Here is a 20,996-nt window from a genome sequence, read left to right on the forward strand (position 1 = left end):
GTGGGGGCACCAACAGCTGCTGACCCAGGTACAGGGCAGGGGTGCAGCCCCACGGGCACCACTGGGGCCACCTGGTCTAGGTCCGGAAGCTCAGGGACGAAGAGCCAGGAGAACCTGGACATGTTAGACCCTAGGAAGACTCTCAGAAGGCACTCTGTCCTTGGAAGTACTCACCCTCGAAGCTTGGTGGCAATCTGCACATCAGTCATCTTCCAGTCAACCCCTGAAAGGACACAAAGTTGGGAGTTGAGGTGGTGGCAGCCTGGGCTGGCTCTAGGGCCCCTGCGTCTCCAAGACGGGTTTCCCTTTGGGCGGAATGTTGCCAGGTTTCAGGGCGCACCTTCAGGCAGCGTGGGTGCTTTGGGATTCGTACTAGTAGTAGTAACCGTCCCGCTCTTACAGGTGAGGAGCTGGGCTCGGAGCTCAGCGACTCGAACAAAGTCACATTTACTCATTCGTTCAGAAATGGAGTACCGGCCACTACGCGTCAAAGTAGAAGTTCGACTTTTCTTATTCCTAAACCCAGAACGCCTCCGGGCGTGCAAGCCTGCCCCTACCAGGTCAGATAGGGTCACAAGCCGGGCTGGCCTCTGGGAATGAGCTAAAGCTTTCGCCTTCCTCTAAACAGGTGCGTCTGTTTGGGCCAGAGGGAGGAGGTGGAAAGGGGAGGGGAATCAGGGCGGGACCAGCAGTAACGTAACCCTGGGAGAGACTGGCTTCTGCGTGCGCACAAAGAACGAGCACTGAGAGAAGCCACGTGGAGCTCGGCGTGCGTGCCTCTCAGTACACCCTTGGTTCTCGACCAGCGCCCCAGGAGGCCCTGGTGTGCGGTCGGGCTGCACGCACAACGGCGCCTGCCCGATCCACTCCACAAGGTTGTTGTGAACAGACGAGGCGGGAAGGCACGGAAGCAGGCTGCTAACCAGCACACAAGCCCTGTCCTCTGCCCTGCACCCATCCTCTCATGCGCACACACACACATGCACACACATGCACACACACACACACGTACGCACACCCTCCTACCTGCCAGATCCGTGACCAGGAAGCTGCCGTTCGTCCACAGATACAGCCAGTGCTGGAAGGCCTGGCATTTCTGCACGGTCTCCAATCTGCCCGGTGCTGGCGCCGTGGCAGAGCCCCAGTCCCGGGAACAGTAGGGCTGCAGGGGCTTGCCCAGGTCTTCCTCCAGCGTAGCGTACGGGATAGTGTTCGCAGGCCGGTAGATCAGGTACAGCGGGATGATCCTACACACAGGGCCACCCTGCAGTGAGCAGGAGGTGGGGTGGCAGAAAGCTCCCCCTCCGTCTCAATTCTATAGTCTGGGATCTAAAACCAGGGCTTTTCCCAGAAAGAATCCCCAGTTCTGGGACCGAAGGACGGCCAGGGAGGGGAGCTCGGGAAAGGAAAGGGAGGCCAGTGGCTTCAGGGTCCCGTCCATTCTGAGGTCGGGGGTAGACCTGAACCACACTAGGGCCCCAGGAGGACTCCAGGTGTGAGGGAGGGGAAGAAAGGAACCCTGCAGAGGCTCAGTGCCAGCCAGACCCCAGTCCTCAAGAGCAGGCATTCTGCTGTCGCAGTGGAAACAGTTCCCACTTAGCGCTGACTGCTGCAGACCCCATGCTGACCGCTGCTGCCACCACAGCGGGGCCCGGAGCCAAGTGCCGAGGAGCCGAGCCCAGCCCACCACCTCCAGAGGGCCCAGAACCTGCTGACCCTCCCGCTGCCATTAGCAGAGACTGGGCCGAGGTGCAGGGATCTGGGGTGGGTGAGGGGAGACTGACGACCACAGCACAGGCCTTCCTGAAGCAGGCAGGGAATCCTGGGGTCTCTACTTTTGGATTTTGCAGGACTATCGAGCTGAGCACGGGTGAGCTGCAGGCCCTGCCACACGTGGCCATGACTCAGGCCGCCCCTGAGGGGCTGTGAACTCGAGGTTCACCCCTGGCCCTGCACACTTACTCAGGCACCTCCCCAAAGCCAGGCACTGCCCGGGCTTCAGCTGCAAAGATTTTGCAGTACTCCCGGCTCATGTTCTGGATCTTGCAACCCTGTAGATAACAGAGAACCCACCCTGATCATTGAGAAAGCCCGCCGTCCTCTCCCTGGCCCAGTTTGGAGGGACAGGTCCCATGCCAGAGGCCTGCAGCAAACCCCGGGGCAAGTGCCAGTGCCCAGGGCCATGCTGATGGGTGGGGCACAGACCAGCTCACCCACACACACTCCCCCCATCTCAACCAGAAGGCCTCTGTGCGAGTTACATTTGAGGGGCTACAGCTCAGACTCCCCTCAAGGACCACCCAGGACCCTCGACAAGGTCAAGGCCGATGGCTTCTGCCTCTGCACTGGCTTCCCAACAGGCCCCGGGCTGGGAAGGGGGAGAAGGTGCGAGAGCGCAGGGATGGGAACGGGGGCGGGGCGCGGTACCTGGATGGTGACATCGTAGTTCCTGCCCAGGAGGGCCGTCTCGCTGCTGGGCCCAAACACCAGCAGGCTGGACACCTTGATGACGCACGTGCGGCCCGATTCGAAGATGGGCTCCAGCCCGTAGATGACCTTGGCCTGGGAGGCCTTCCGAAGGCCGTGCCCGTGTCCGCCCCCTCGTAGCTCCTCACTCACCAGGCGCCCAAAGAGCTTGTCCCCCCAGCAGCCAGAGTCAGCCAGACCCTTGGCAAACACCATGGGGGTCATCTCAATCTCTTCTCCAACTGAAGGGAAACGAGACACACGTGGAGAACCCGCCCCCCTGAGGGGGGCGCGCAGGGCAGGAAGAGGTAGGGGAGGCCACCCCCGCCGCCCCGGTATGCTCGCTCTGTCTATTATTGCTCTCTGGTGCCCACCGCAGGCCCCCCAGCAGAGTGTGAGCTCCCGAGGGTGGACACGGCATCTGACGCATGCTTGTCACGTGTCAGTGCTCGAGAGCACTCCTCACAGAAAGAACGTGGTCAGTGCCTGTGGAGGGACAGCAGGGTTTCCGTGGCGGGGGACAGTCAGGACAGAATACCAGAATTAGTTGCTTTTAGAATCTGCTGTTTCGATCAGATGAATAAACGACTCCATCTCAACCAACATGTCTGGCTCACACGAAAAGTGTGCAGGGCCAGTCCCGTGCAGGGAGCGCCCCCGTGCCCTGACGGTGACCGCTAAATGCCGTTTCCCACTATGAGGACCCGGCACTCCCCCAAGAAACGGCCGGGTCCAGGTCTCGGGCAGGAAGCCCGCGAGATGGACCTGAGACATCTGGTCAGACCAGAAGGGAAAGGAGCTGTTGAAAGTGAGTGGAGGTTGGTCCCCAGGACACAGGAGCCAACCTTCCGATGAGGCTCCCACTGGATGAGATCGGACAACATCACCAACGGAAAAAATATGTTAGCAATGTATGACACATATCAAACATATCAAAAATCCCTGTGTTCATAACCTCCCCCCATCCCTGAAAAAGACCCAAACCTCCATGGTGACCTTGGGAGGGCACTAGGGCACCAACTCAGAGCAACCCAACCACCATTGCTCCTTTGCAGAAGGGATTCAGTGAATGAATGAAGAAAAAAAAGGATACAATTAAAATACTCCACCCTGGCTGGTGTGGCTTGGTGGATTGGACCCTGGCCTGTGAACCAAAGGGTCGACAGTTCGATTCCCAGTCAGGGCACGTGCCTGGGTTGCTGGCCAAGTCAGGTCCCCAGTAGGGGGCGCCATGAGAGGCAACCGCGCATTGATGTTTCGCTCCCTCTTTCTCCTTCCCTTCCCCTCTGTCTAAAATAAATAAATAAAATTTAAATTTTTTTCTTTTAAATAAAATACTCTATGTTGCAAACACTAATGAATTAATGGACTTAGACAATAATTGGTGATGGTTAAAACCCCTAGTGACAACACGGGTATATCAGATACAGTTGGGGTTTTTTTAACTTTTAAAAAAACATTTTATTTATTTATCTTTAGAGGGGAAGGGAAGGAGGGAGAGAAATATCAATGTATGGTTGCCTCTCGTGTGCCCCCTGCTGGGAAGTGTCCTACAACCCAGGCATGTGCCCTGACTGGGAATCGAACCACAATCCTTTGCTTCATAGGCCCGCGTCCAATCCAGTGGGCTACACCAGCCGGGGCCTTTTTTTTTTTAACTTTTAAAAGGGATGGATCAGGCAAAAAACACCTGGAGGGACTCGGTGATCGATTTTTAACGTCATTAAAAGTAAAACGATCGATGTTACATGACTCCAGAGAGGATGAGAAAGAAAAGACACTGTACACGTGAGCAGCGGCCTTGCCCAAAGTGTGTGCCTGAGTCCATAACCTCTTGGTCGAATGCCAGTTTGGGGGGAGCGTGTGGATGGAGGAACGTGTCGAATGGTTACATCGTCCACACAGTCTAGAAAGCAAGACATTCTACCCGGCACGTGACTTCAACAACTAAATGGCAAGGAGGGAAAACAGAGGAGGGTGGAAAAACTCACGCGTCAGAGAGCCGCGTGAGACACGGCAGCCCAAAGCAGTGAGTGGTCTCTAATTCAAGCGCACCAAAGCTCATGAGACCGCCAGGAAAATTGGGTTGGACAGCTGACGATATTAAGGAATGATTACAGGTACACCTCAGATGGGTTGTCGGCGCGGTTCCAGACCGCCACAACAAAGTGAGTACCGCAAAAAGGGGGGGGTTGCAGCCTTTTCTCTGGTGGAGACTCCCGCCTTCAAGTTGTAAAAAAAAAAAAAAAAGGCGACGTCTTTGAAGTGCAATCAAGGGACGTTCGCCTAGACTGAGCTTTCAGGTACGAGGTTAGATTCGATGTTGCTGGAATTCGATTTGACAACTCAGCAGAGGGGATCGGTTAAACGGCGAGTGATTGAAGGAGTGCGTGAGGGGAGGAGCGAGCGCGTCAGGTGGCCAATGGAACTCTTTCATCGCCGGCCGCCGTCACAGCCCTAACCCTGAGCACGTCTCTTGGAGGCATGACACACACTCTCCCTCCGGTGTTTGGACCTTGAAAACGCTCATTGAATGATGAGGCGCATCACCGTCACCAGGGAGCCCCCCGGAAATGCACTTTTCCTAGGTCCTTCCCCAGAGATGGTGAGTCGGGGGATCGGCAGTAAGGGGGCTCAGAAACTGCGTTTTCAGCAGGCTCCCCATGGGAACCCAACACGCGGAGCACTGTGAGAAATGCTGGCAGGGGAAGATGCCTCCTGGCGGCCCCTCCTGCCCTTGGTCAAGCACTCGGTCGGACACAGGCAAAGGGCACAAGGCTGAACGGACTCCTTGGGGAACGTCCCCCGCCCCCCCGAAACAGCGTCCTGAACTGGGAGGCAAAGGCAGCTGTCTGGGGAGCTGCGCGTGGCATTTGGGACAGATTCCAAGCCCTTGCAGAAGGTCCCTCAGCAGACGGCTGGGCAGGGACGAAGGCCACCCACTCCTCGCCCAAGGGGCTGCCTACCTTCCCCTTCTTCTCTGGATATGAATCCTGACAACACTGTGTGGAGAGAGAAAAGAAAGCAGCTGCCTCCGGTGGTCCGCCCAGAGCGAGGGCCACCTCTGTCGGTGACCCCTGCCCTGCTTCAGGAGCGAGGCCGGGCAGCGGCCGGCAGCGGCCGGGCACACTCACCCTCGGGGCTCAGGCAGAAGTCCGTGGAGGCCGAGCCGTGCTCATTCTGGATGGTGCAGCGGTACACCCCGCAGTCCACGGGGGAGGCCTGCACAATGGCCAGGGCTGCCGGGCCCTCGTCCCCTGCGCTGCAGAGAACGGAGACCCTTCCGTGAGGGCCACCGCCTCGACACAGCCGGGGCCAGAACGAGGGCTGCAGGGGGGTGGCCAGGCCAAGAGCTGGTGCCGGGCCACACGGGTCTGGTTTGCAGTCCTGACGCTCACTGGCTGTGTGACTTCGGGAAAGGGACGGTGCCCGACACTACAATTGGTATAACGAGGGGCCAGGTCCGGGGAGACAGCCTTCTGGCAGCTTACCTCCTGGCCACCTCGCCTACTGGGTGCTGGTCCTTGGCCCATGTCAGAACCGAGTCGCTGAGAATGTTGAAAAACTGGCACCAGAGCTTCAGGCTGCCCGAGGCGTCGGGAAACTGCTCCACCCGAATCTTGCGAATCACCTGTGGGGCTGGGAGCAGGGGCCCAGGTGAGACAACTGAGTCCTTCTGCTCCATCTGCGCCCTCTCTGGCCTGTCCCGTGCTTCCCTGGGTGTCCCTGAGGGAACAGGCTAAGGGACAACGGGACTCATGTCTCCACACAAATCCACTCCTTCTCTGCCCCCCCTCCCCCCGCTGGGCCCCATCTGCCTCTCTGGTACGTCTGCCCTGACCCCCAAGGCACACATGCCAGCTAGGAAGAACCCTCGGCCACCGCACCCCCTCCCAGGCCAGCAGAGGACACGACAGCGGTCAGGAGAGGGACTCCCGTCTGCAGGCCAGGCCCGACTGCGGGACCCTGAGCCCTGTGCCCACCCCTCTGCTCGTGGGACGCGTCTGCAAAGGCAGGCTCGTGGTGGTGACGACGTCAAAGGTAGCGGGAGGCTGTTGAAGCCAGTTCCGGTGCTAAGCATTTGCTTTAGTCCATCTTATTTAGCCCTCACAAGGTCGCAAAGTTGGCTCCGTTACCAACCCCGAGAGAAGCAGGCCCTCCGGATCCCTACGCCTGGAGGGTCGTGACAGGCGAGCGGCTTCACGGGGTTCTCAGCAAACCCCTAGCAGGCCTGCACCACCCCGGCTGACCACGGCAGGAGCGTCCTCTGCTGTGCAGCCCTCTCTGGGAAGCCGCACCCTGCCCCCGTCACCACTCACCTTTTAGCAGATCTTTGGCTTTCCTTGACTTGTCAGCGGTTTCCTGCTTGCCTTCATCCAGGCCCAGCTCTGCGTCCGGCCCGCTGGCCTTAGGGCTGGGGCCCGGGTCCCCGGCTGCCTGCTCCTCCTCCGCTCTCGGCACCTCCAGCAGGCCTGCCTTTCGGCCCTGGGTAGGAGAGCGTTTCTCCCGCCCTGGCACCCCGGGGGACCCTGGGGAAAGGCCCTTCCTGGGTCCTCGGGGAGAAACTGTGGGGCTCTCCCTTTCCTCAGACTTGGTTGCCTCCCCGTCCCCTCCTGCTCTGACCTTAGGCAGGAATCTCTTCCGCCGGGCGCCCAGAGCCAGCTCCTCAGGGGTAGCTGCGGGGAGCCCTGGTGGCGTCTGTGGGCACCCCTCCTCCAAGAAGGGTCCCTGGGCTGACAGAGGTCCCTGGCCAGAGGCTGCCTGACCACCTGCCTCTCCCAGCAGACGCCCCAGGCTGCTTTCCTGGGGGGCTCCCAGGAGGCCAGGCCCCTCAAGGGGAACCTCTCCCTCGCCCTTCCTGGGTGCTTCTGAGGTCGGCCCAGGGCCCTCCTCCTCACCCACCACTATGGTGGGGACAGTGAGGGGGCTGGGACCACGGCTCTGAGCAGTAGCCAAGGCCTGCTGGCCAGCCTCCACCTCCCGGTCCAGGAGGCCAGTGATGCGGCGGGTGGTACAGGGGCTGAGCAGCAGGTTCTGTGCGCTCTGCACCAGATGGTCATTCTCCACGTGCTCCAGGATGCGCCGTGACGTCCTCGGGCTCAGGCCGGCCACTCCCACGGTGGGGGCCGGCGAGGGTGAGGGTTCCAGACCCTTGGGCGCAGCTCCCCCCAGGGACTCTGGGCCCCCTCCGCTCATCCCTGCACTGGAAAGCTTCAGCAGCAGGAGCAAGTAGTTCTTCAGGGAATCTATGAGGCCAGGGTCACAGCTCCGGGGGCCCGAGGGCGCCCCTTCCTCATCTGGCATCGTGGCGCAAGCCCCCTCATTGCCGGCTGCTGTGGGTTCAAGTGGGTGGCTCTGGGCGGGGGTCCCAGGCCCCAGGTGCCGTGTGGGAGCGGAGCTGAGCAAGGCTGGGTCCCCAGAGGGCAAGAAGGCAGTGGCACCTGTGCGCTGGGAATTGGGGGTGCCGGGCAGCCCCTGAGGTGGGCTATCCGTCAGGCCAGTCCCAGGAGAAGGCAGAGTGGGCACCTCCGGAATCAGGCCAGCGGGAGGACAGCTGCCCAGCCCCACAGGCAGCCCCTCCCCGGGCCTCTCCTGCACAGGGCCCTGGGGCAGGCTCCCCGCTGGCGCACCCTTGACTGGGCCTGACCACTCGGGCACCCAGCATCTCTCCCCTCCTGTCTGCTCCAAGCTACGCTCAGGAAGCGACTGTGGGAGCAGCATGGGGCCCCCTGACAGGGGACGCAGCCCTTGGTCACCAGAGGCTGTGACTGCTGCCTCCTCAGGCCTGAGCACTAGACTGGGTTTCCCCAGGACAGAGGACCCTTCTGGGGTCTGCTCAAAACACTCCATCATCTGAGGAGACCCGGGACCCTCCAAAGATGAGGGCTCAGGGACCCTGGGCTGTGGGCTGAGGCTGCTCCCAGACCTCCTCTCTGGCGGACCCCGGGCGGCTGTAGGGACGCTCCCCTCTGCCTGCGTCCCCTGGTCCTCCTGTGTCCTTCTGTTTTCCTGGGTCTTCTCATCTGCCTGAGTCTTCCTTTCTCCTTGCGTCCTTTCCACCCGCCTTCCCTGTACTACCACACCCTCCTGGACACTCCTGCCTGGCTCCTTTCCCTCGCTTTTCTGTGTCACCGTGTCCATCTGTGTCTTCCTGTCTGCCCGTGTCCTTGTGGTTGCTTCTGTTCCGTCTCCCCGTGTCCTCTCATCCACCTGCGTCTTCCCGTCCACCTCTGGGCTCTTTCTGCCTCCGTGTCTCCAGTCAGCATACGTTCTACTCTCCTGGGGGTCTGTATCCATGGGCTCAATGACGCCCTGACTTCTGGGGATGCTGCCGCCAGCCGAGGCTACCTCAGCGCTGCCGCTGGCCAGTACGATAGGGGCCACGGTGACCTGGGACTCCAGGACCTGAGAACAAGTGGATAAAAGTGAGAACTCAACCTGTGTGTCTCAGCATCTGTCTCCAGTCTGGCATCCCAGCCTCCTCTGACCCCATCCAGAACAGCCTGGACAGGAGTCCTGCCGCCTGGTATCCGGGCCTGGCAGGGGTTCGGGAGGCAGAGGACATGTGGCAAGGTGCTAAAGCTGCCCACCCCAACCCCCGACCCCAGCATCTAGACCAGGGAGCGCCCAGCACCCAGGTCCAGTCCCGCCCTCCTCCCCTCTCCCTGGAGAAATCCTGCCGTTCCTGAGACACCCTGCTCCCGTGCTAGCCCGCCCCACACCCCAGCCACGCGAGGGGAGTGGCGTCTCCCAGGGGCTCCCGAGCCACTGACGGGTCCCTGTCTCGTGGCACCCACTGCCCTGGTGAGAACTATGGGTGGAGTGAGGATGGAGAGATATATAACCTCACTCTTTTACAACAAGATGAAACAGGTGTGAGAACATCTCCATCTTCGAGATAAAAGCCGTGACGGTCTGATGGCATCTGCTCTCAGATGGCAAGCGGCAGGGTTTAGTTTAGAAGCCAGACGCGTCGAGCTCCAAATGCCAAGCTCTTTGCTGTTCTGCTGGGATGCCACCCACTTAAATGACAATTAAAGGATGTCCTGTCTAAACATAGTGGTACGAGACAGTCATTTGCCTCTTTCCTCCTGAATGTAATCAGAACCAACAAAGGAAACAAGAAAAAAGCAAACCCCACTCCTACTGGCACTGGAGGCAAATAAAACTCCCAGCCTCAAAAAAAAAAACAAAACGGGTCAGGGCTGCCGGAAGCAGGCACCCGCAGCCCCAGGGGCTCGGCTGGAACACAAGCCTGACTGGGGAGATAAAGTGTGGACCTCCTCAGCAGGCCTCGGCCCGTGCCAGCCAAACAGTCACTGTAGAGAAAGGACTCAGCCTGGGCTCTCGGCCCCGGAGCCCCACCTGCAAAGGCTGCAGGGTCCCGGAGGGCTGGGCGGGGTTGGAGCAGAACGCTCAGAAGGCAGGTGCTCGTTCGTAAAACGTGAAAACACACCGGATGGACAGGCAACTGAAAATCTCACGAAATTTAAATTATAAATGGCTATACGCAAATACTTCTAAGTATCAAAAGAACCACACACAAAACCGAAGCGAACCGATTATATAATAATGACTCTTACAAATATATAATTCAAACATATTTAAATTAATTAGGGGATTTGAAGTCAGTTCACTGACTACAGAACTGTGAATGAAGGGGATGGGTAGGGGAAAATAGATGAATTTGGAGAATATCAGGAGCCAGCAAATGTAAGTCCAACTGACCAAAGAATTTTAATAAAAAGGTTTCTCCAACTTCTCTTACAACCAGTGAGATACAAACAGACAGAAGGGCCTTGGAGCCAACAAACAGCATTTAGTAATATATTAGAACCTCTTTTGGTTCCTGATAGTCTAGGAAATATTAACACGGACGTGAAATCTGTAAATTTACAAGAAAATTCTGACCCGGCACAGAAGGCGCAGGAAAGCCGAGTGTCAGGCTACAGCTATCCTCACCCCCTCCCCGAAGCCGACCCATCCCTGAGCGCCGCCACGCCCATGTCCTCGGCTGCCTCTCTCAGTCTCCACTGCCAGCAACCTGATCCGCGCGCGGCCGGCCATCCTTTCCTGCCTGGACTCCTGCAAAGCCCCCTCATTGGTACCCAGGGCTCTAACTCATCACCTCTGCTCAACGCACAAGTGATCTTTCCAAAACTCAAGCCTGATGCTGACACTCCCCTGCTGAACAACTGCCCGGTGGCTTAGCAGCGCTTCCAGGATGAAGCAGGAAAAAGCCCTCGCCTGACAGACCAGGAAGTTTCAGAACTCTCTGTGGGCCCGGCCAGCCTCGGGACACCGGCATGGACACAGCCTCTGAGCAGGGCGGTTTGGCTTCATCCCAAACAGTGAAACCGGAAGATCTCTGCTCTTTGGCCAACAGCACCCTCCCTAGGTGCTTATCCTAGATACGCTTTCACGTGCACGTCCGCTTAGGTCCGAGGGCATTCGCCAACGCAGCGCAGTTTGCAAGAGCAGACGACTAGGAGTTACCTAAATTCCATCAACACAGGACCAATCCGATACGTTGAGATACCACCCTATTCCAAATAGATAAGTGAATTCAATAAACAAACAAATAAGAAAGCAAGGTACGACGAGATAGAAAGTATCCTGTGCCACTTTTGTGTAGAAAGACACACCAAAACGTAACGTATTTGGAAGTACGTAGAAAATAGCTCTGGAAAGATGTCTGAGGTAGCAGTGGTGGAAACTGGCTTCGGGAAGAGGAACAGGGTGATGGGGAAGGAAAGGAGGGGATATTGAATCTTCTCTAACATCTTCGATACTTTCTGAGTTTTATACCACAGGCCTAGGGTGCCTACTCCATGAAATCTAATTAAAAGTGGAGGTAAATAAGCAAACCCTTCGATAATCCACGAGCCCTGTCCTTCAGCGAGGTCCCGGGTCTGTCTGTCTCTGGCTCCCTCCCCCCCACACTCGCTCACGGCACCAACTGCTGTGCTATTTTACGGCCACTTGGCTTTTCCCCTAGGGGACATGCCCACCCTTCTCCTTGCCCACCTGGACAGCTCCCCCACTTCACTGAAGACCTCCCTCAAGTGTCTTTCCTTCTATGAAGACTGAGTTCACCCCTCCACCTCCCAGAACGTGAGTGGCTTCCCACCCCACGCACTCATTCTGGGCAGCAGTTGCTTGTTCCACGTAGTTACGCGTGGCCTACCGATCTGCAGACCCTTCGCCTGTGCAGAGGGGCCCGGCACCGGCCCAGGGTGCAGAGGGGCCCAGCACCGGCGCTCAGCACTGGCTGGTGTGTGAGTGAACGCTCTCTGTGTTTCTACTGCCCGGCGTGAGTGTGAGCCCGCACCTGAACTGTGTGCAGACGGGAGCGGGGATGTCCTGTGCCCCTTAGAGATAAAATTATGTGAGCCTGGTGGGCCCAGTTGGCTCTCTGTGGGCTTCTTCGGTGGTTTAATTCGCCACCCCGTCTGTCTGTCTTCCCCGTGAGTTCTCAGAGCACAAGGACCTGGTCTGGGTTGCCCCTGAACCTTTACCGCACACCCAGATCAATTCCAGGTTGATTTAAAAGTCAAATGTAGCAACTCAAACAATAAAAAGTACTTTAAAGTGTGGATTAATATTTAACCTTAGAATAGTGAAGGAAAGCCTAAACCCTGCGGAGGAAATGATTAAAATGTGCCTACAAAACCATTCAAAATAAAGTATTTCAGATCATTTTTAGGAACCATGAGAAAATGCTCATGAACCAATGAGAAACAGAGAAAGCAGGATATACAACTAAACTAGAACAAGAGCACATATTAATTTAAAAAACTAGTAAGATTACATATGCCCTGGCTGGTGTAGCTCAGTGGATTGAGCACGGACCTGTGAAGCAAAGGGTTACTGGTTCGATTCCCAGTCAGGGCACATGCCTGTGTTGCAGCCCAGGTCCTCAGTTGGGGACACATGAGAGGCAACCACACACTGATGTTTCTCTCCTTCTCTTTCTCCTTCCCTTCTCTCTAAAGATAAATAAAATCTTCAAAAAAAAGATTACATATGTAAAAAGATGTCTTTTAGGCAGACCAAAATGTCTCTTTTACATGTTGGAATTGCAGGTGAATTTTTATTTTCTCCTTTGAATTTTTAGGGCTTTACACCATATTTTTCTCTTATAGCCACATGTTTCCTTCGTAATCCAAAAACAAGGTATTTTTTTAAAAGATTTGGGAACATAAGCACACCTATGTTCACTGCAGCATTATTTATCATTTCCAAGATACGGAAGCAGCCCGAGTGTCCATCAGTAGATGAGTGGATAAAACAACCATGGGACATATACACAATAGAATACTACTCGGCCGTGAAAAGGAAGAATCTTTTACCCCTTGCAACCGCGTGGATGAACCTGGAGCACATTATGCTCAGTGCAATGAGCCAGTCAGAGAAAGATAAAACCGTACGATCTCACTTACAGGTGGAATCTAATGAACAACTTGCACTAACAAGCACAACACAGCTACAGACTCGTAGAAGTCTGTAGAAGGAGAGCAGGCTGACAGCTCGGGGTGGGGGTGGGGGCGATTAGAGGGTGGAGGGATCGAGCAAAAAGGAAAAAGGACTCGTGGGCACAGACAATAGGGCAGCGATAGTGGGAGGGGGAGGGTTATAATAAGAGGGATAAACGGTAATGGGATGAAAAACTTTTAAGTAATTTTTTTAATTTTAGAAAATGATTTGTTACTATGAGAATATGAAAAACCAGTCAAATTCAGCCACCAAAAACCTATAGCTTCAAAATATACACAGACGTGAAATACATTTTTTTTCACATGTGCACTTCCCGTTTATTTAAGTATGAGGAAATTTGTTAAAAGTCACACACCCTTTTTCAGGAATAGAAGAACCGTTCCGGGCAGCCTCGCCCAGGCCGGCACGGCCAGCACCCTCTCCCCTCACCTCTGACAGGCAAGGGGGACCCTGCCAGGACGCTACCGGGGTGTGGCACACCCCTGCAGGAGGGGAAGCCAGATGCACGCTGGCCCCTGGCTGCCAGCCTGGTCACTCCCGACAGGAGCTCCCCTGGGGCCCTGCCGCCCAGCCTGCAGGCTGTCGGGGCCCCACAGCGGCTCCATTGGGCCGCCAGGGCTCACGCCAGCTGCTGAAGCCTCGAGACCCAGAGACCTGGTTGGAGCTTCACCCCGCTCGAAAGCCCTCTGAACGACTGTCCACACAGACTGACCTTGGCACCCACTGAAGTAAAACCGTTCCCCCCTGTTCACCCTGGACACTGCTCTCTCCCTCCTTCCCCAGGGAACGTCTCTCCGTGGGAAAGGCGGCCCCTCGCTGTGGTCCATTGCCCTCCACAAGGTGCTGGAACCGGCTGTCCCTCACGTGAGTCCCTCACAGTTCCAGGAAGCCCTCTGTCCTCTGCCCGAGCCCTGTGAGGCATGGCTTTCAGGGGCTCCTCCCGTTTCCTGGGGCCCCCCGCTCCTGCTCCCTCCAAGAAACAGTCTTAGCTTAGTTCCCGCCCAAATGCTGTCTCCACGCAGGGCTGCCAGGGTTAGCAAAAAGAAATATAGGACACCTGCTTACATCTGAATTTCAGATAAACAGACGATCATTTCTCAGTATTGGCATGTCCCATTTCTCTTACCCACCCACCTCCACTCTTGAAACACTTCATTTCTGCCCTTCATAAAAAAAATACTACTGTCTTCTTTTTTCCACCTGCCCTCTGCCCCCTGAACCCTGGAAATGGTGATCCAGCAGGACACACCCCTTCCCTTCTGTCTACCTTCTCTGTCCACCCTCGTCGAACTCCTTTAGGTCGTCACCCACCCGCCTCCTCCTTTGAAGAGGGGAGACTCCCAACCTGTCTGCACACAAAGCATCACCATCTCCCCTGTTGGCTGCCTGACCCGCAGGAATGACACCCCTGTTCCAAGCCACAACAGTCCGCCTCTGGCCTCCGCCACAGCCTGCCTGCACCCACGGCCGCTCCCCCAGCTGTCAAGGAGCCCCGGGGCCTGTGCCGCGCACCCTGCTTCTCCCCTCAGCTCTGTGAGGCAGCTTGTTACTACTTCTCTGACGTACGACCTGCCCAAGGTCACACGATGTTAGGGGTAGTCAGACGTGCGCACAGGCACGCCTGACTCCAAACTCTCAGCACACACCCACGTGCAACCAGAATTTCCTGGGCGTTGGATGATTTTTAAATCTTCTAATAAGCCCGTCGGCACACTCCTGCTCCCGCCTCTCCCACGACACGGCGGCCCTCGGGAAAGCTCCCAGAGAACCATCCACCGGCTTTTCCCCCTACAAATGACACTGTCCTCCTGCACCTCCCTCTGGGGCGTGGGCCCTTGGCTGTGAACTGCCACATGGTCAGGGGAGAGGGTCACGGTGCGACTGCACTGCCCACACACCTGGCACTGGGAGACGGGCTGGGCGAGCGCCCCGGCGGTGGTTCTTGCTCCAGGCTGGCGCTCCCTCCCACCCCACCCCTGCTATAAATACCCCCCTGCTCGCTGGCTGCCGCGCTGCTGCAGCAAGAGTTTCCATGAAGTCAGCCTCCCCCCGGAGCAGCCCCCAGGCACCCAGCACCCACACTTACCTCTCCTGGGGTCCCGCGGCCGGCTTGCGGGGGGCTGTCCCGTGCACCGTGTTTCCTCCGGGAAGGGGGTGTAGGCACCTGAGCAGGAGCCTGAGGTGGGGCCTTTCCCAAGCCCTGGGCTCTGGGTTCGGGAGCTCGACTCAGGGAAGAGCCGGGCTCACCATTGGCGGTGGGTTCTCCTTTGGGCTTCGGGGGGGCAAATCTCTTCCTGTTGAAAAGCCTGGTTGGCTGAGGGGCCGAGGGCGTGTGCTGGCCGGGGGCAGCAGGTCCCCCCTCACCTTCCGCTTTGCCGGGCACCTCGGCTGCGGGCGTCACCCCAGGTGCCCTGCCACTGCCCTGTGCTTGGTGACCGTCCCCCCCCTGAGGCCTGGCTGCTCCAGTACTTTCCAGATACATGTCCTTCAGGGAGAAGTACACTTCCCCGTCTGGACCTGGGCCAGGGGCCGGGGCCTTCTGGGCCTGGTCTGGGGAGCCCACGGCGGACGCTGGCTCCCTGGCTCTGTCTGTTCCCGAAGGCCCGGGCGCCCGGTCTCTGGGCCAGGTCTGGATTCGCTCTGCGTCCACTGGCCCCTCCGTCCCTCGGGGGTCAGGCTGGTCTGGACTGGGGACACAGTTTTCAGAGAGGTGGCCTCGAGCAGCCTTCTCTAACTCTGGCTTCTGCAGGCCAGGCCTGGGTTCCTCCGCTTTCTTTTTCTTCTTGGCCCCCGACTCCTTCTGGGGGGCTCTCTGAGGTCCCAGCTCCATGGCCTCACAGATGTAGGTCAATAGGCCGTGACCCCTGTCCTCCCCATTTTCAGGGGCAGCATCTCCATTGGTGGTCGCCTCTCCCGGGGCAAAACTGTCGATCAGGCCCAGACCTGGGTGCTGACCAGGCTCCGTCTCCCTGTCCTGCCAAGCTGCTGAGGCCCTGCCCTCAGCCTCCCTGGCGGGGGCCGAGGGGACCGGCCCCCCGGCCCCGCTCAGCCGCCGCTTTCGTTGGAAGCGGTCGGGGCTGAGCTTGCGCAGGGTGTCGGCCTCTCCCGCTGCCTCCTTCCCTTGTTTCCAGCTCTGCTCGATCTCGCGCATCTTGGCCGCCGCCTTGCACTTCAGCCTGGCGAACCAGCGCTGGTGGATCTTGTACTCGGTCATGGTGCCCACCTCGAGGACCCCCGAGCAGGACACGATGCCCTTGGTGTTCCGGGCAGAGGCCTGGTAGATGGCAGCGTCTTCTTCTTGACACCTGGAGGCAGAAGCGTTCGATGCCAACCCTTCCCCCACTCCCCGCAGCCAGAGCCTGTCGGAGTTGAGCGGGCTGCCCGGGGTCCTGACAGGTCCCACCAGGCCCCGCCCTGCTCAGACAGTACTGCACCCCACACTCTCCATTATTACACTTGGGGAAACTGAGGCCAGCAAGGGGGTGGGAGCTGACCCGATCTTGCTGTCCCAGAGGGGATTAGACTTGGGCACAAGAGAGTTCCCTTCAGAAGCAGGTGACCCACACGGCCCCTTGGGGAGGATGACACGGGAGCTTTTTTTGGCAGCTGACCTCACGGAAAATGTCTCTGTGGGTCTGGACCTCCCCTGGTTGCACTCGGCTCTCTGGCTGTCGCAGATTCTCCCACCCTGGCCTCAGGAGACCCCAGACACAAGCAGGCAGACACGGTCCACCACCAGGGGGTTGCACTCAGCAGCAGAGCCCCACCTCCACCCCTAGGGTCTGCCTGGGCACCTTCACGCAGAGGACTCCGTTTCCCAGGGCAGGCCTGGGCCGCGGAACCCTCGGGAGGGCGGCCCCGCCTCCCTTACCGGTAGAGCTGCAGTGTGTGGCGGTTGCCCTGGTGCGTGATCTCGTACTTTGGCAAGCCGCAGTAGCGGTCCAGCTCCGTGTCATCCTTGTACCAGGTCACCTCCGGCTCTGGGTACCCTAAGGAGGAAGCAGGAGACTGGGTTGCAGGGAGACCAGTCCTGGAAGAGTGGAGAGAACAGGGTGCCGCGGTTCCCTGAAGACCGCCTGAGGAGGCCGGCCCAGCCCACCTGCCCCAGGAGAGCAGGGCCGAGAAGAGACTCAGATGAAAGCTGCCGCCCCCCCCCGGCCCCCCCCAGCAGCTGGAGGCAAATATGGAGGATCAACTTCCCTCTCTTCATTGGCCTGTTCGACATCCTCAACTGTACTGACGGCTCTAGCCACAGGGGTGTCCCCCAAAACTAACACCCCTGGAAAGAGCCCCCCTCCTTTCATTCTCAGAACCCGAGCTAGTAGTTGGTGGCACAGTGAAAACACCCACCCGCCCACCCACCCACCCACCCACCCACCTGCTGCCGTGAGGCTGACAGAAGTGCCGCCCCAGGCCCTCCCCTCCGGGGACTTCCAGCACAACCCACAAGGAGAGATTCTGAGGGTTAGAGTCCCGTGGTCCCTGCCTCCCTGGCCATAAAACTGACGGGCCCAGTGACAGACGCCCGGCCAGCTAATCCAAATCGTTGACCTAGGAATTGGGAATTAGGACGCCCTCGGGTCTGGAAATGTAACTCCGGAGGGGGCGCGGCCGCGTTCTGCCACATGGACCGAGAGACAGACAAAGCTGGTCTGTGGGAAGACAGAAAAAATACGGTCGGGGTTCGGGGTAGAAGAGGAACTCAGAGCCACAGCCGGCCCAGCGCCCTTCCGAACCCTGGCTCCGTTCCTTGCCTGGGCACAGCCGCACTCCTGTCCGTTCCGTGAAAAGCCTGTCTAGCCTTACCGGTGAATTCAGCTAACTTCAACTGATTTGCAACGTATATCGGGAATCTGAGACCCCTAACATCTGTCCCCTCAGTTACACCCATTCAGCGTGTGCTGACTGCGGAGCGAGAGGGCTGGCCAGCCGCTCTCAGCCAAGCAATTGTCCAGCAAAAAAATAGGTAAGACGGGTCCCCACACCAGGGAGGGACGTACCTGCCTCTGCACGCACCCGCTCCCCCTGCCCTGCTGTCTGCGGATAACCCGCCCGGACGCCTCCCTGAAGCCCCCACCCTGGACCACACCTCTCCCTGTCTCATCGGGACGCCTCTCCAGCAGCTGTCCCTGCTCTGTCCTGTATGGGCCAGCTTCTGCTCTGCCACACTATTGCTGTCTGCACACAGGCCTGCCACACCACCCGCTGTCCCTTTTACCCCAACCCCCTTCTAGTGCCTGTGCCCGTTTCTCTGTTTTCTCTCTCAGAGGGTAAACTCAGACAGACTTGTCTGTGCTCCTTTGTCTTAGTTCCTCTCCTCCAAGGAGGCTTTTGCACCCGCCACTGCCCCAGAACGGCTCCTGTGGGGGGCACCTGTGCCTCCAAGGGCGGCTGATTCTTAGGTCTTACCACCCCTGCCCCGATCGATCGCATTGACCCTGCTCCCGAACGCCCAGCTCTTGTTTCTGACTGTGGACTTGACATCCGCTTGGAGGTCTGACAGGTACCGCAGTCCACGTGGCCGGAACGGGCCTCCTTGTTCTCTCTCCCCCAGGCTGGCTCTCACCCAGCTCAGGGAAACAGTAACGCCGTCCTTTTCCTTTAAGAGTGACCCCTCGTCCCTTCCTCTTCTCATGTCTCCCCCCCATCAGCTGACCCCAAGGGTCCTCCCTGCGGAAAAGATATCCAGAATGGGTCACTTTTTGCCATGCCCACCGCCAGTCTGGTCTATGCCCTTCAGCTCCCACGGGTCTGCATTTCCGCAATAACCTCCTCTCGGGTCTCACCGTTCCCATCCTGGGAGCCCATTTCCAGCACAGCGGCCAGACGGAGCCTTTTTAAACAAAGCAGGCCAAGGGGCTCCTCTGCTCCAAACCCCGCAAAGGCCCCCATTTTATCAAGGCCTCCTGGTCTAGGGGACCCGTTAGTGCGCTGGCCTCGCCTCCCGCCCCTCTCTGCCTTGCTCACTGCACCCCAGCCACGCGGCCCTGCGGGCTCGGCTCTCACGCACCGCGTGAACATCACGCTGCAACTCCCTGTCTGTCCTCGCATCACCTCCTCCGAGAAGCCTTCCCTCCCTGCACTTCTTAATCCTCATGCCATGTTTATTTTCACAGAACGCACGGCTACCTGACACGTTATACACCGCGGGTCTGTCGGCCCGTGCCCCTCCTCGCCAGCTGCCCGTGGAGATACCAGCGGCATGACTTATCTGCGCTCTTCACGACCGTGTCGTCAGCCCCCAGAATAGCGCCTGGTGTGGAATCACGCTCGTTGAGTATTTATAGATGAATGAATGAAGCAACGCACCGAGTGCTCGGGGCGCAGGGAAGGGAGCAAGCACCCCCGGCTGGGGAGTCGGGGAAGGCTTCACCGCGGGAGGGGCTTCTGAGCCGGCCCTGGAGGGTGGGCCAGAGAGTGGGGGTTCAGCGCCCACACTGCAGAGGACCTTGCTGCCTCCCCCACCCCGACGGATGTGGGCGGGAACTGGGCCTCCCTTACGGCTCTGCCCCGCCCCCTAAGACAGTGTCTGGCACACAGTGGGGACTTGATGGAACCTGCGGGATGAGTGGGAGCATGAGGAAGGTGGGGAGGAGCACACAAACAAAGCAGAGGTGACATAAGGGTGTGCCTGACCGGGGAACACGGGGGCAGTGCGTGGCCGTGGAGAACAAAGGGCACCCGGGGGGCGGGGACTGTGTACAGAAGCAGGGAGAGAGAAAGTCAAGGCCGCGGCCAGGACGGCCAGGGACAAGCTCTGGGCAGCCCTGACTGTAAAGCGAACCCCGTGTTTCCACTTCGCGCTAAAGCCCCTGCTTACATCACTGCGTGCGCGGCCAGGACCAGCACAGGTGTCCTCACCATCCTGTGGGATGATCTCATCCCCGCGCCGCCCAGCTCAGAGCCTTCCTGCCCCGTGACCTGCCCGGCGGGGCCTCAGCCTCCAGGGCCTCCGAGTCTAGCCAGGCTGGAACGAGGGGGCAGGGCTGGGGAGAGGTCACCGAGGGAACCCCACAGCCTCAGGGCCGGGGCCTCAGCCCCCATGCCACCCACTGGCACCTCTTCCCAAAGCCGGGGCTGACCTGGCCGCTTAGGGCTCCGTGGCAGCCGTGGGTTTTGGAACCAGCGTTGTTTGGGAAGGCATACGGCCCTGTCCTGGGATAATATGGCTGTAGCCTAAAACAACAAAAGTGGGAAAGACCCATCATGCCCTGCTGGGCACACATGCTCACCCCAGTGTGCACCCACAGGCAGGCGTGCACACACGCACGCTCGGCCCTGGCTGGGGGAGCTCACCGAGGCACTGGAGGCTCCAGCCTGCCCTTTCCCTGCCATCCCCCTGCACCCTCTGCTTCCCGGCCAGCGGGCCTGGGGCTGGAACCCAACTTGGAGACGTGCGGCCTCGTCCCGACCCTTCCCAGTGTGGAGAAGCTCGGATTCAACGGAAGAAGAATCACGATGAACGGAAATCTGGAGTGTTCAAAGGGCTTTCGGACACAGAGTCTCCTCTGGCCCTCGCGACAAGGCTGGGACATCAAGCGCTGACACTTACTGAAGACTTACTATGTGCCAGACACGGAGACGCACATTTTCCACACAGTATGTCATCTAATCCTCACAAAAGTCCTGCGAAGAATGTTCACACCTCCCTGTTTGAGGAGGAGGAAATCAAAGCCCGTGAAATGAAGGCTTCTACCCAGTCATCCAGCTGGTAAGGAGAAGAGCCAAAATTCAAATCCCTCTCTGCTATAAAACAGACGGGGCAGCGTTTGAATCCTGATTTCATGCAAGGAACTAAAGAACGCACCCAGGGTCACCCAGCCGCCCGTGACACAGCCCCGGTCTCCTCTTCCCAATTCTAACGCCCTTTCTGCTGGGGATTCTGGGACCAACACGCCAAGTGTTTTCAGCCAGTCATCCTGAGTTAGACTTTACGTCTCGAGAAATCTCCCTCAGGAACTTGGTTCTGTGTAAAGGCTCAGTCCGTCTGTCCATCTGGCCTGCTCCTGGTACTTCTCCTCCCCCTGCCCCAA

The 20,996-nt window shown here is 58.5% G+C and overlaps 1 protein-coding gene across 2 annotated transcripts in view; it reads right to left on the minus strand.

Moving 5' to 3' along the window:
- ALPK3 (alpha kinase 3) overlaps window positions 1–20,996 on the minus strand; it is a 36,304-nt gene that overhangs the window by 1,950 nt on the left and 13,358 nt on the right. For both annotated transcript variants that reach the window (XM_037053545.1, XM_037053544.1), the window contains 10 exons: window positions 16,835–16,952; window positions 15,050–16,268; window positions 6,786–8,871; window positions 5,958–6,105; window positions 5,601–5,728; window positions 5,433–5,468; window positions 2,428–2,708; window positions 1,963–2,051; window positions 1,027–1,247; window positions 175–223 (listed from right to left, as the gene is read on the minus strand). In XM_037053545.1, coding sequence (XP_036909440.1) covers window positions 175–223; window positions 1,027–1,247; window positions 1,963–2,051; window positions 2,428–2,708; window positions 5,433–5,468; window positions 5,601–5,728; window positions 5,958–6,105; window positions 6,786–8,871; window positions 15,050–16,268; window positions 16,835–16,952 — 4,375 coding nt within the window. The remainder of the gene's footprint in view (window positions 1–174; window positions 224–1,026; window positions 1,248–1,962; window positions 2,052–2,427; window positions 2,709–5,432; window positions 5,469–5,600; window positions 5,729–5,957; window positions 6,106–6,785; window positions 8,872–15,049; window positions 16,269–16,834; window positions 16,953–20,996) is intronic.

Source organism: Sturnira hondurensis, unplaced genomic scaffold, assembly GCF_014824575.4.
Source record: "Sturnira hondurensis isolate 20B ecotype Veracruz unplaced genomic scaffold, ASM1482457v3 Scaffold0007865, whole genome shotgun sequence".
Classification (NCBI taxonomy): Eukaryota; Metazoa; Chordata; class Mammalia; order Chiroptera; family Phyllostomidae; genus Sturnira; species Sturnira hondurensis.